This window comes from Octopus sinensis, linkage group LG2, assembly GCF_006345805.1.
Source record: "Octopus sinensis linkage group LG2, ASM634580v1, whole genome shotgun sequence".
NCBI classification, from domain to species: domain Eukaryota; kingdom Metazoa; phylum Mollusca; class Cephalopoda; order Octopoda; family Octopodidae; genus Octopus; species Octopus sinensis.
Window position 1 is genome coordinate 181,458,150 of NC_042998.1, and position 14,081 is coordinate 181,472,230.

Consider the following 14,081-nt stretch of genomic DNA (forward strand, 5'->3'; position numbering starts at 1 on the left):
TACTCACATGTAATATTATATAAATCAAAGCATTTTGCGGTGCTAGAACATCCTTTTACACAATAGAAAATACAGATCTCATTTTCCTCTTAAAATATTCATAGGAAATCTCATAAATAACATTTTTAAAAGCACACAATCAAGCCTATCTCTATGAACAATCTATATTATGGACACAAGTCTGAACATGAAGTTATTTGTTGAACCCAGTCTTAACTCTAAGCTCTCCTCTGGCATCCTCTCACCTCACTCGCTTTCTCTTCTATTCTTTTCTCACCTGACATCTTCTTGTCTCACCTCACCTAACGACAGTAGTAGCAGCTAGGTTTATTGTTATGTTAAATTGATTGCAGTTTGTGCTAAATGTTGTTATCAAATGTCTATCCAACCACGAAATTTGCTTTAAGTGGCAATGTCTGACAGGTTTTGCATTTATATGTACATTGTGTATAACTGTATGTACATGTACGTGACTTTTTTTTAATTAGGAAGATATTCTTGTTGTTATTTAGTTCCAGGCTGGCTCTGGACCTATGGTCAAAGGGATTCCATTTATGACCATCCTACCTTTTTTCAGGTGGAATGCACCCTCAGACCCTCCATTGTGGAAGACGGTAAAGTGCATTTTATGACGGCAAAGTGAGGTTTGAGAGATATTTGACTGTTATTTCTATTCAGTCAGGAGACCATGTAGAGGCTCTATAACGAGAGGAAGAGTAAATGAAAGAGTAAATGAAAGAGAGAAAAGATGTTAACAGAATTGCTGTTAAACGGAAGTGAGTTAATCAATATATGAAATTTGTGTCTTTACGTATCTTTTATCAACGTCTACATAAGCGTATGTGCTTTATATGTACTGTGGATGTGAGAAAGAAAGAGAAATGAGAGAAAGGTGGATAATGGAAAAGGAGTGGAGAAAGTGAAGGAGAATTCGAAGCTAGATTTGAGGAATTGGATCATCAACTCCACACTGCAAAACCTAAACGCATCCCGTGTTGTCAGGTCTCTCAAATACTGTCCAGCCATCACGATGATAAGAGAAGTACTTAACATAAAATACATATAAATCTTAGCTCTCGTCCATTATTGATATGTCCATTTAGCTACAACATCATTCAGCTATCTACACTAAATAGCTTCTATTCACCCACACACAAACACACACACATACATACGTGCATGCATGCACATACGCACAAATAAACATACACGTACATCTATATCCATACACGCATACACATACTTAATCCTGTTCAAAAACAAGTTTGCGTATCAATCAAGCAACGCATCCGGGATTTCGCTCTCTCAAAACCTTCTCCTCACCTTAACGACAATGATACAAATAGTGCTACTGCTACGACTACGACTACCACACTCACTACTATAGATACTAACACTACTACTACTACTACAAGCATGACTAGTATAAAACAACAGTATTAAAATATTAAACCTCGTGTTTCCTTTAAAATTACAACGGAGAAAAAAAAAACTTGGCTATTAACTGGTCGGGTCCTTATTGTCTAAGCAACCAGCAATTCCAGATTTATGAAGGGTTTCTAGTTCAAACTTTCGGCAGGATCTGACGGACCCTTGAGAATCACAATTCATATAGCTGGGACCAAATTGTCAAAACTACACATTTGTCTAAACATAATAGATACCAGCAGCCAGCCATCCCGCCTGGATTTAACTAAATTACTACTACTATACTACTACTACTACCACTACTACTACTAATACTACTACTACTACTACTACTGCTACTGCTACTACTACTTAATCTTATTCTACTGCTGCTAGTTTGGTGCTGTTAATTTTGTTACTTTACGCACGTTGTATGGAAGTGTTAATTTTCTAGAATAGCACAGTATTGAAATATATTCATCGGCTCCTGCGGACTTTTTCTTAACAGCAACAACAACAACAACAACAACAGCATCAACACAACATTAACAACAACATCAATAACAACAGTAATAATAATAATAATAATAATAATAATAATAATAATAATAGTTACTTTAGTTAGCTCGTGGTAATTGTTGCGAGAGTTAACAAGATAAAAGCACAATGCCATGCTTGCTCACACGTTCTTAACATAGATCAAACACATCTATCTACACACATACACACACACACACACACACACACACACACACACACACACACACAGACTTTTGCGTGTGTATTTTCATGTGTGTCTATATATGAATTGCACGGACGTTTCCTTACATTGAATATATTTTTAGGAACATAGCCCTTAGCCAACAACTGCAAAAAAAAAAACCAAAAACGTAGAAGCAGAGAAGCAACAAAAGCAAAGACCATCGACATTGTTTCCATTGCCACCACCACCACAACCACAACATCAATAACAACGACAACAACAACAACAATAACGACACCAACGATAACAGGTACAACGAAAAAGACGATGATTAATGTAACAAATTTCTCTGATTTAGTGAAAACGTTTTGCCCAGTGATTGAATATCATGTTGAGAATGAAGGCGAAGTACATGTTCCGTGGTTTTTTGCTGCCTTTATCCTTGGAATATTTTTAGGGGGCATCTTTGCTATAATTCTAGCTCAACAGTACAAAAGTAAACTGCAGTGGAAAAAGGTAGGTTCCTTTCTACTTTTGGATAACGCTTTAAAACTGAACAACTTGTTCTTGGAGTTATTCACATTGTACGTGTTTGCATATATGTAAATATTTAAGTATCTATATATATATATATATAAGTATTGGGTCATCCCATAAATAATGCGGTTTTTTTAATACTTCTATTATTTTTCAGAATTAAGATAAACAAAGTTATTTTTAAATTTAAAATATACCCTCCTTCATTTTCTACAATGCTCTTCCATCTATCTGGTAAACTTGCAAGGTCCCTCTTCCAAAATTCACTTGTCTGTGATGAAAAATACTCCTCTAGAACTGTTCTGATCTCGTCTACAGAATTCATATTTTTTCCGTCCAAATGATTTTGAAGACTATGGAATAAATGATAATCAGAAGGGGGAATGTCTGGTGAATATGGTGAGTGAGACATCGTTTCCCATTGAAATTGTTCCAGCCTTTAGAATGTCGTCCTCGCTGTATGTGACCGAGCATTATCCTAATGGAAGAACACCTTTCGTCTTGAAACCAAAGATGGTCGTTCTTCTTCTAGCGCTTATTGAAGCCGCTCAAACTGCTCGCAGTAGATCTGCTTTGTTATTCTTTGGTTTGGGTTTAAAAGTTCAAAGTGGACTAAACCTTTAATAACCCACCAAACAGATAACAATACTTTACGTGGGTGAAGACCTTCTTGAGCCTGGGATACCGGTGTTTCTCCTTTCTCTACTCATTGTCTTCAGTGCTTGACATTTTTATAGAGAACCCATTTCTTGTCACCAGTTACTATTTGGTCCAAAAATGGTGAGATGTGACAGCAAAGAAGAGAACACATTCACTCTCTGCGCGCGATTAGACTCAAGAAGCTTGTAAGGAACCCATTAACCCAATTTGCTGACTTTTCCAATGGCACGCAGGTGTCGATGAATGGTTGAATGACCCAATCCAAGCTTCTCTACTATTTCCTCAATAATTATGATGGTATTTTGTTCTACCAGGGTTTGCAGAACGTCCTCATCGAACTCTGCAGATCTTTCAGGACAAGGCTCGTCTTCTAGGCTGTAGTTTCCGGCTCAGAAATATGGAACCACCGTTGACAATGATTTACGCTTATTGTCCGATCTCCATATACTGCATTAATATTCCTCGCAATTTCCGTTGCGTTGTTACCTCTATTGAACTCTTAGAGCAAAATATGCCGAATTTGCTTCTTTGTCACTTCCATTATAGCTTTGAAAAAATTACTCTTAAAATCGAACTGCACTCTTAAAAACTTGTACTAAGAATACGTCCAAGGTAATATTACTACCTGTTTTTATAGCAAGTTGATGCAAGTAGTTTATCCCGCCACCCTCCGACTTTTATTTCATAACATTGAAAAAACCGTATTATTTATGGGATAACGCAATACATATAAACTGGCACTGCGTCGGTTACGACGACGAGGGTTCCATTTGATCCGATCAGTGGAATAGCTTGCTCGTGAAATTAACGTGCAAGTGGCTGAGCACTCCACGGACATGCATACCCTTAACGTAGTTCTCAGTGAAATTCAGCGTGACACAGAATGTAACAAAGCCGGCCCTTTTGAATTACAGGTACATGGTCACCTTCATTATTATATATGTGTGTGTGTATGTATGTATGTATGTATGTGTGTATGTATGTATGTACGTATGTACGTATGTATGTATACATATAAGTATATATGAGTGTATGTGTGTGAGTGTGTCTCTGTGTGTAAGTGTTTGTTTGTTTGTGTGTGTGTGTGTGTGTCTTTGTGTATGTATATATAAATTATTATTTACAGGAAATTAATTATATGGTCGATCAGAGAGTGACCAATGGTTTCGCGGAAATAAAGCACTTAAACTTATAGACAACACGTCAGACTCCAATGGCAGACATATAACTTCTTTTCAAACTGGAGATAGAAAACAGCTAAACCCAGTTAATTAGTAAACAAAATAATATTATATATTGTTTGGGATCTCAAACAGTGCGGGTTATCGCCCTAAGATCGGTCCGGTCAGCAAATTTTTCTGGTCCTAATCGACGAACGGGGAATGTCTTTCCTTAGTTTGGTTCCAGTCCGCAAATATTTTTTAAAGCCCTAATCAACGAACGGAAAATCTCACGCCTGCAGAAGGTAGTGTTTAAAATGCGGACAAGGGCTATAGATCTTGTTTCTGAAGTTTAAAGGGTCTCCGATTCGAGCGAATCTTTAAGGATCCTTGCCCTCTCTGCCATGTAAAGCTTACATTGTCCGCTCCCGTTTATATAGGGCCCCGGTTTCTCTATGAGCCTCCATTTAATTTCGTATGGAGTTCCTTCATCTCAAGGCGTCACACGTGGTTGGTCAGGGACGTGACGTAACGTATATCCGGAATCCTAAAAGAAGACCTATGGTTGTACAGGCGTCACTTAAAGGCAGTTCCGACTGAATCGATGTATCTCCAAACTTGAGTGCTGGTTAGGTTATGGCATTCTAGTGTTTCTTCTGTTGGCCCCAAGCTTGATATTACTGCTGTTGTTGCCGCTGCTGTCGCTGCCGTCGGTGCCGATTCTGGAGGCACATGTCCGATTACACTGAGAGCAGCGAAGAGGGCTCCGATGAAGATGAGCACGTCTAGGATTTTGCCGGCGTTCCTTGAACTGTCTCTGCTTTTCTTCATGAAGTCTAGTTCGCTCATCCTCAAAATGCTGCGTACCAGTTTTGACCATACCCCACCCAGGAAGTACGGTCTGTTGCCAGTGTTTCAACTTCACCAGGGATGGGGGGATGTTGCGGAACTTCAGGGATTTCTTGCGATGATCTTTATATCGTTTATTTGGACCTCCGTGCAGTCGGTTACCCTCTGCTAACTCCCCAAAAAGAACAATCTTGGTTTTCCAGCATCCTGATAACATGCTCCACCCAATGCAGTTGACGTTCGAGGATCATACATTCGATGCTGGTCAATTTCGCTCGTCTCAGGATCTCCGTATGTGGGATCTTGTCCTTCCAAATCAAATGAAGAATGCGCTGGAGACATCGGACGTGAAAGGATTCTAGGAGTTTGACATGACACTCGATTTTCATAGAAAGATTCAGATCACGATTAAGAAAGACCCTTCCTTGGATCTTTCCTTCTCCTATGTTTCTGACGAAGAGCTCCGCTCGAAACGTTAAATCCTCTTTCTTTCCTTTCTTGAGCGTCCAATAACACTGTACTTGTTCCACATCCTCGCATTGTTGTGTTTTCTCTTTGTGTTTTTATGTTTGGATTAACTTTATATATATATATATATATACGTGTATATGCGAGTGTATTGATGCGTGTGTATGTGTGTGTCAAGCTTTGCACGGACGTGTATTTTGCTTTACGTACGAATCTATGCACATAATTATCTATGCTATGTACGTATACTTATGTATATATATATATACACGTGTGTACCTGTGTATACGAGATCCTATACATATATATATATATATACTTGTATGCGCGTATTTGTAGTTTATGTATATGCCAATATACTTGAATGTGCGAATGTGAGCGCGTATGTATATGTACGTGTGTGTGTGTGTCTGTGTCTGTGTCTGTGTGTCTGTGTATGTATATATGCGTCCGAGCACGAACCCCAAAAAATACAACAGCGAAAGCTGATTATGTCATTATCTCTAAACTAGAATGTATACTTTCCACGTTCATATTTGAACTTTTTGCGTTTCAATAATTTTTCTCTGATTTTACTCGTTCTCGAATTTCATGGACACATAGTCTCTAGTGAGACTTTTTATTGATGCACCTGAAGAGACCCTGAACGGGTCGAAACATGTGTTGTACCTAATGCATACAACCCATATGTATAGACATAGTATAAATATATGTACATGTATATAGATGATTAGATAGATAGACAGATAGATAGATAGATAGATAGATAGATAGATAGATAGATAGATAGATAGATAGATAGATAGATAGATATGAAGGTAAGTATGTAGTTAGGGAAGTAGGTAGGTAGGTAGGTAGGTAGATAGGTAGGTAGATAAAATATTTATTTTTTATTGCCAACAGAGGACTAAACATAGAGGGGGGAAACAAGGACAGACAAACGGATTAAGTCTATCACATCGACCCCAGTGCGTAACTGGTACTTATTTAATGGACCCCGAAAGGATGAAAGGCAAAGTCGACCTCGGCGGAATTTGAACTCAGAACGTAACGGCAGATGAAATACCTATTTCTTTACTAACCACAAGGCGCTAAACACAGAGAGGACAAACAAGGACAGACAAATGGATTAAGTCGATTATATCGACCCCAGTGTGTAACTGGTACTTAATTTATCGACCCCGAAAGGATGAAAGGCAAAGTCGACCTCGGCGGAATTCGAACTCAGAACGTAGCGGCAGACGAAATACTGCTAAGCATTTCGCCCGGCGTGCTAACGTTTCTGCCAGCTCGCCGCCCTAGGTAGGTAAAATATTGAATGGCTCTGTAATGTAGTGTCTATGTGATAACATTTTGCTTCTATTCTAAGATGTGTATCACAAGAGAAATATACTGTACGAACCCACGAGGAAACATGTAGATAGTCGTTTAATATACAAGGAATATCAGCCTCAAATCAACGTCAAATCGCCACGTAGAGACTTAAAAACGGAAAGTAGGACAAGTTCTAAAACGACAGAATAGTTATGCCAGAAATGCGTTTGATTATAGGTTGTCACGAACACAGTTGGCTGGGGAATAAGCAGCAGCATATATTTGCATATTTGGTGTGATTAGTTGAGGGAATTATCTCATTTCATTCACAATATCTTCATCCTGTGGAAGAAAGAATTTGTTTTCACCTTGCAAGCAAGCTTCAATTGCATTGAGGGAAAACTCAGAAGTTAATGATCAGAAATTATTTGCCAAGAGCGTCGTACAAACGTCTCCGGTTACGCAATAATATTATATTAGCAGTGCTGTTGCATAATTATTTCGTAAATGAGATACTAGCCTACCGATTCACATGTCTCGAAATTAAATCTACATTATACATGTCAGTGTCTCTGGGGAGATCTCGTGGTAAATGCTGTCAATACACTAGCGAACGACAGAGCCTCAACGTCGTGGCTTGATTTACTGGAGTTTGCAGCTAAATCACCCTACTGTCTTAAATAAAAGATTAAGGGCATATTAGATAGAGACGGTTATGGTTAGAAAGCCTTTGATCATAGGTCGTCCGCTCAATCAGGTTGACCTAAGGCTAAACTGCAACATTGAAGTGTTGTCTACAGGATCCATCACTTATAGACAAAGGCTATTTCTAATCATTAATTTACAGAACTGACCGTATAGTCTAATGGATAAGACATTGAACAATCTATTCATAGGCTGTGAGTTCAAATGTACTCGTGTCTCATGTTGTTACTATATGTATGCATATGCATGTATGTGCGTACATGTGTATAGATAGATAGATAGATAGATAGATAGATAGATAGATAGATAGATGGATGGATGGATAGATAGATAGATAGATAGATAGATGGATGGATGGATGGATGGATGGATGGATGGATGGATGGATGGATGGATGGATGGATGGATGGATGGATGGATGGATGGATGGATGGATGGATGGATCAAAGAAAAACACACTGTGATCCTACAGATCTATCTCGATTTTTCCTCTCTACTCACGGGCGTCTTTGGCGTTCATGTTGGTCAGAGATCGGTGAAAGTAGGGACCAGATGAAAGATTATGGTAGATATAATCAACTGAAACTCTTGAATGTGATACCCCAACATGACCACTGTTTAATGATTGAAACCAGTAAGATAAAGAAAAATTATTTTAGGATTACTTTTGGTTGTGTTGGTCACAGAGGATTTAATGACAAAAGAATATATATCATTCTTAACACTATATGATTTATGCTATGAGTTCTTTAATTTTTTTCTTTCCATCTGTTTCAGAAAAATTCGGAAGAAGATGGTTACTTAAACGAAAGCAAGCCCCTGGCAATGAAAAGTGAAATAAATATACAGCTTCAGGTAGAATCACAAACTACCATTATCCTTTAAGCTTCCAATTTATCTCATACGGCAAATTCTGGGTGTTAATGTATACATTAACCCCAGATTCAATCAATATTTTTCGTTTCTATGTGATCAATCCTATCTGTAATTAATTTATTTATATTTGCATAATTGCATAATTAATTACTCACTTTTCATTTCAGTTTCAATTTAGTTTGAAATTCTTCAATACACGTTTTAAGTGATTTTGTCTGGTTTTATTCCAATCAACGTTGACACAATTAAATTACATTAAACTATTCGTGTTATTAACAGAGTTTTTCTGCTTATGCTTATCAAGTTTATGAAAGTCCTCACTATATATGTGTGTGTTTGTGTTTAGTACACACAAACACTCACATATACATGCATATACACACTTGAATGCAATAACACGCGCTCTGTCACATACAAGAACATGCGTTTCTCTAAATATCTTACTCGATGAAGGAGGTGCAGTATTCATAATCTTCCTATGAATTTCTGAATAGAAGGATATGTTCAACTGAGATTAAAACGGTTGATGTTCCGTGCACTTCACTAAGTGTAACATTAAGAAGTGTATTTTCCCCCAGAGTCATTACGTGAATACCAGTGTTCTTCGGTGGTCCTTCAACTTGGTTATAAAGGTAGTGGTGAAGGAGGGGGTAACGTTGGTGAGGACAGTGATGGTGAAAGGAAAGGTATCTTTATTTATTAGCCACACGGTGCCGAACACAGATGGGACAACACAATGTAGAACTTTTCTTTTCTTTTCTTTTCTCTTCGAAAGAAAGAAAGAAAGAAAGAAAGAAAGAAAGAAATGATCAAAAGGGATCGGAGGCTTTTTAGGGACGTGTAAACAGCAAAATAAGTCGTGGTAAAAATGTGAAACATTAGGTTTATCCGTGGAAAGAAAAGCCTATGGAAAAGACAACGGTAACCACAGGCAGAGAAAAAAACACATGAGATCAAATCGCTCTCTCTCTCCCTCTCTCTCTCTCTCTCTCTCTCTCTCTCTCCTCTCTCTCTCTCTTGGATTTACAGGATCATGCTTAAAGTGGTTTCGTCATTCGCACGTACCATCTTTGCTACATCCACCCACACTTTTATTGAAACTTTTATGTGATGAAATTTGCCTCTCTATTCTCACCTTCTTTTTCAAGTGGAACTTGAAAAACTTGATGAGCGATTGGCCAGAGAGAAAAGTACTTGTCTCTAAACCTTTCGCTCGAGTCTACTTACACACATTCTTTCACCATAGCCCCCAGTACAATGAAAACTGCTTTCCCTTCCCGGTTAAAAGAAAGTGGCGGGCAGTATTCAAGATAGACTCGGCCAATAGCTGAATTCGTCCACGTGCAGCAGCCGTTCGACCTAAGCCAACAAGTCTGAAATTGTTGGACACTGCACGAAAGCGTGCAGAACGGTTTCGTCGCTCTGACCGCATCTCGGGCAAGTCGGTCCGGTGCATCTCGAACTGTGCATCTAGGGCTTATCCTGAACAGGCAATGCTACTCGATAGCACTACCAGGCCAAGGATCTCTGGTGATTTTCCATAGGTCCCGGCTCGAAAGTTGTCCTGAAGAGGCGGGTCATATGTTCCCCGTCGACGCCCAGATTCTCCCCAAGAACATCATCACACACCCCCTCCATTATTCCTTTATAGAACACCTTCATGATTGAAGTCGCACAAGTTTGGTCCCGGACAGCAGAGTTGCTTGAGAGCAAGGCGGCACTCGCGGTGCCATTCGCCTAGCTTCAGTCTCTGTTTGATACATGACTGTAGTTCGACCAAAGAGACGAGCTGCGGGAAAGAGCGCCTCACAAACGGTGACCACACCCGTTCACCGTCGTCTATGACGCGCCGGAGATGTCGCAGTCTCAGCGCATGTCTGCGCATCATCAACCACAGCATGCCAGCCCTCCATTTAGCGGGTGTTGACAGCAAATGGATCGCCTAAACATCGGAACGTTTTCCTCCCACAAAAAGTGGAAGAGTATGCGTTCCAGTTAGGTGATGGTAGGGTCGGGACATAGATAGATAGATAGATAGATAGATAGATAGATAGATAGATAGATAGATAGATAGATAGATAGATAGATAGATAGATAGATAGATAGATACGACGGGCTTCCATACAGTTTCCGTCTACCAAATTCACTCATAAGACATTAGTCGCTCCGGGACCATAGTAGAAGGCACTTGCCCAAGGTGCCCGAGCAGTGAGACTGAACCCGAAACTACATGATTGCGAAGCGAGCTTCTTAACCGCACAACCACGCCTGCGCCTCTATTCAGAAACCAGACTTATTTTAGAAATATATACAAATGCAAACATTTTTGAAGTGTAAATAGTTCGTTCAATTATGACATTAAAATAAATTAATCAAAGTTAATATAATTAATTAAAAACAATTGTAGAAGTTCATTTTCAAAACGTAAAAGTAATAAAATTGTATTGTTTCGTTTTCAGAAAAAGAGGAGAGAGCAAGAGTAAAATAGGAAAGAAGTATGATTCATATCTAGTTAAGCCTAGAGGTTAGGGTGTTTGACTTATGATTAGTAAGTCGTATGTTCGAATCCTGGATTGGGCGGTGCATTGTGTTTTTGATTCACGCGCTTTATTTCGTGTTCTATTCTAGTAAGCTGACAGGAGCACATACTGAGTGCTAATGTGGAACCCACCTCTTTCTCTCTCCCTCCCTCTCTCTCCTCTCTCTCTCTCTCTCTCTCTCTCTCTCTCTCTCTCTCTCCAGTTGTCGTAAACTCGATGGTCCACTAACTGAATGATGAGATAACCAAGAATGGTGTCTATATCTGCTCACGATTACATAAATATCTAAAACGATTAGCGATAGCATGGTACATACAGCCATGCCACACTCACCTATTTTATTTCAATTTAAACTCTCTTCTTTTTACCACTCTCATTGTCTTCTTCCCGCCCAACGCACTCTCTCTCTCTCTCTCTCTCTCTCTCTCTCTCTCACACATACACACACACACACACACACAAACTCTCTCTCTCTCTCTCTCTCTCTCTCTTTCTCTCTCTCTCTCTCTCTTTCTGAAAACGATGCAATTTTATTTTACCTTTTCCTCATTCTTTCACCTTCAGAAAATAAAACAATAAAATTTTAACGCAGTCTCCTTTTTACTTGACTGAACTAAGAAAATTATAAAACAAATTAATCAACTTGAATATAAAAATGCGATATATCATTAACCCCTCCACTTCTTCCCTTACCAACTGTTTTTCTTCTTATCCGTCTTTTTCTCTCTACTCTTTCTTTTACTATCGTTTCCTTACCTTTCTATCACCTCGAACCAGCAAGAAAGTTTACAAAGTCACTCAACCTGCTAGACATAGCAGTGACTAATTATCCCCTAAGTTTCAACCTACCGTCCAAGAATAGATAAATAAAGTAAATGACCGAATAACATTTATTTTTTATCAAACATCGTCTATTTTGCATGTATTATATTCTTCCTCATTTCTCCTAACCAGTTCTTAATTAACCTAGAAAATATTAAAAATTGTACTGTAGTAGAGTTATTGTAACATGCATACATCATATATATATATATATATATACATGTGTATGTGTGTACTTTATTTGTAGATTAAGGCTACCATTGGTTTCGTGTTAAGGACGCCATCAACAATTATCAAACTTGTCACATGGAACATCAGTGTTCGTCTCTATTTTGAATCCCAAAATAGAGAGGCACACCAATGTTCCACATGATAGGGTTGGTAATTGTTGAGGTTCAACCCTTAACAGGAAGCCAATGGTAGCCTTAATCCACAAATAAAGAATCGTTATCCACCAATGCAGTGTTCAGCACTAATTTTCATTGTTCAATAGTTCCGCCTATGTATATGCATATATATATATATATATATATATATATAGTATATATTATATATATATATATTATATTAGACCTGTTATGTCTTGTTATTATTTTATTGTATTTGTGTAACATTGTCCGTTTTTTGCGTCCTTGTTTTTGTATACATTTGATGCTTTCTTCCAAGGAATCTAATGCTCTTAGCTTAGTTTTTCCTTGGGGCTGGCCAGATTGGAGCAATCTCAAGTATAATTGCGAAGATAATCTGGTACTTGACTGAGGAAAAAAACTTCGAATGACCCGTCCTTGTTTCCTTTGTATCGTCTATCTGGATGTTTTGTTGCCCCATTTTTTGCGTTCTTGTCCCATTTTGTATTTTATATATATATATATATATGCGTGTGTGTGTGTGTGTGTGTGTGTGTGTGTGTGTGTGTGTGTGTGTGTGTGTGTGTGTGTGTATTTGTGTGTGTGTGTTTGAGTATGTATATATATGTATAAGTTCAGTTAGAGGTTATAAAAACCGTCTAAAGGATATTTATATCTAATGAATTACTGGTGTATTACCTATATATGATTATGAATATTAGTATTAATTCTCATAAATGATAGGTAAGGAAAGGAATAAACCGAAGTTTATCTATATAAAAAAACTATATAATCCATTTTACTTTATTATTATTTACATAAAAATATATATTATATAATAAAAGTATACATTTATATAATTAAGATAGATATAAGTGTTCCTATTGTAGCTATATATGTGAAGATAGAGATATAGCCCGCCCATCAGTACATACATATTATATAATACAACGCATAAATAATACTTGTTAAATCTTCTTAACCACTTGAGAAATATATACATAAGCTTAGAAACATTTCTTGAAAAATCCATAATTGCCCACCCTTAATCATTAATTATCCCTCTGTTTTCTAGTATATATAGAGGGTTCAGTCTGCATTGATATAAGTAACTTTATTACACCTTACAACAAATATTCCTTAGTTACCTATTTCCGCTCATTCGATCAACGGTTTTTACTTAAAATAACCATTCTTTTGTTTTTGAAATTAACTGACCAATAGTCTCCTCTTAACTGGTCAGACCCTTCCTACTTCAGAATTGGGGTAGTAACAGCATGTTTTCACCTAGACTACGAAGTAAGCATATATTAAATTATTGATATTTTTGGTAATAATCTTGATTTATGTTATGTAGCAGTGTCCGGCAGTTAATTACACCAATTTTAATGTCTATGTTTTGTAGAATTGTATGATAAGTCTTGACTGCTCCGGATTTTTTCGGTTTGAACGGCAGTTTTTTCTAGCGGTGTCATATGAAATTGTCACCCATAATATGACCATAGTATCGATCTATTGCATTTCAATCTGTTTTAGGGTTAGGATTAGTTAGGGCTATGGTTAAGGTTTAGGGTTAGGGGTGGGGGGAAGGGTATCTTTTTTTCTTCACAAATGTAAATATACCCAGTCTGTTTCTTTAACGAGGGACATATTCATACGGTACAGAATGTTTTTAACCCCAATAGACGTCAGT

At 37.8% G+C, this 14,081-nt stretch overlaps 1 protein-coding gene across 3 annotated transcripts in view; it reads left to right on the plus strand.

Moving 5' to 3' along the window:
• The first annotated feature begins 422 nt into the window (after nucleotides 1–422).
• LOC115226945 (titin homolog) overlaps nucleotides 423–14,081 on the plus strand; it is an 86,779-nt gene continuing 73,120 nt past the window's right edge. The window contains exons 1-3 of one of the 3 annotated variants that reach the window (XM_036500495.1): nucleotides 423–776; nucleotides 2,253–2,626; nucleotides 8,581–8,658. In XM_036500495.1, coding sequence (XP_036356388.1) covers nucleotides 2,438–2,626; nucleotides 8,581–8,658 — 267 coding nt within the window. In that variant the 5' untranslated portion in view covers nucleotides 423–776; nucleotides 2,253–2,437. Of the gene's footprint in view, nucleotides 777–806; nucleotides 2,627–8,580; nucleotides 8,659–14,081 lie in introns of those variants that run through there. The other 2 variants (XM_036500496.1, XM_029797905.2) reach the window with 2 other exon arrangements.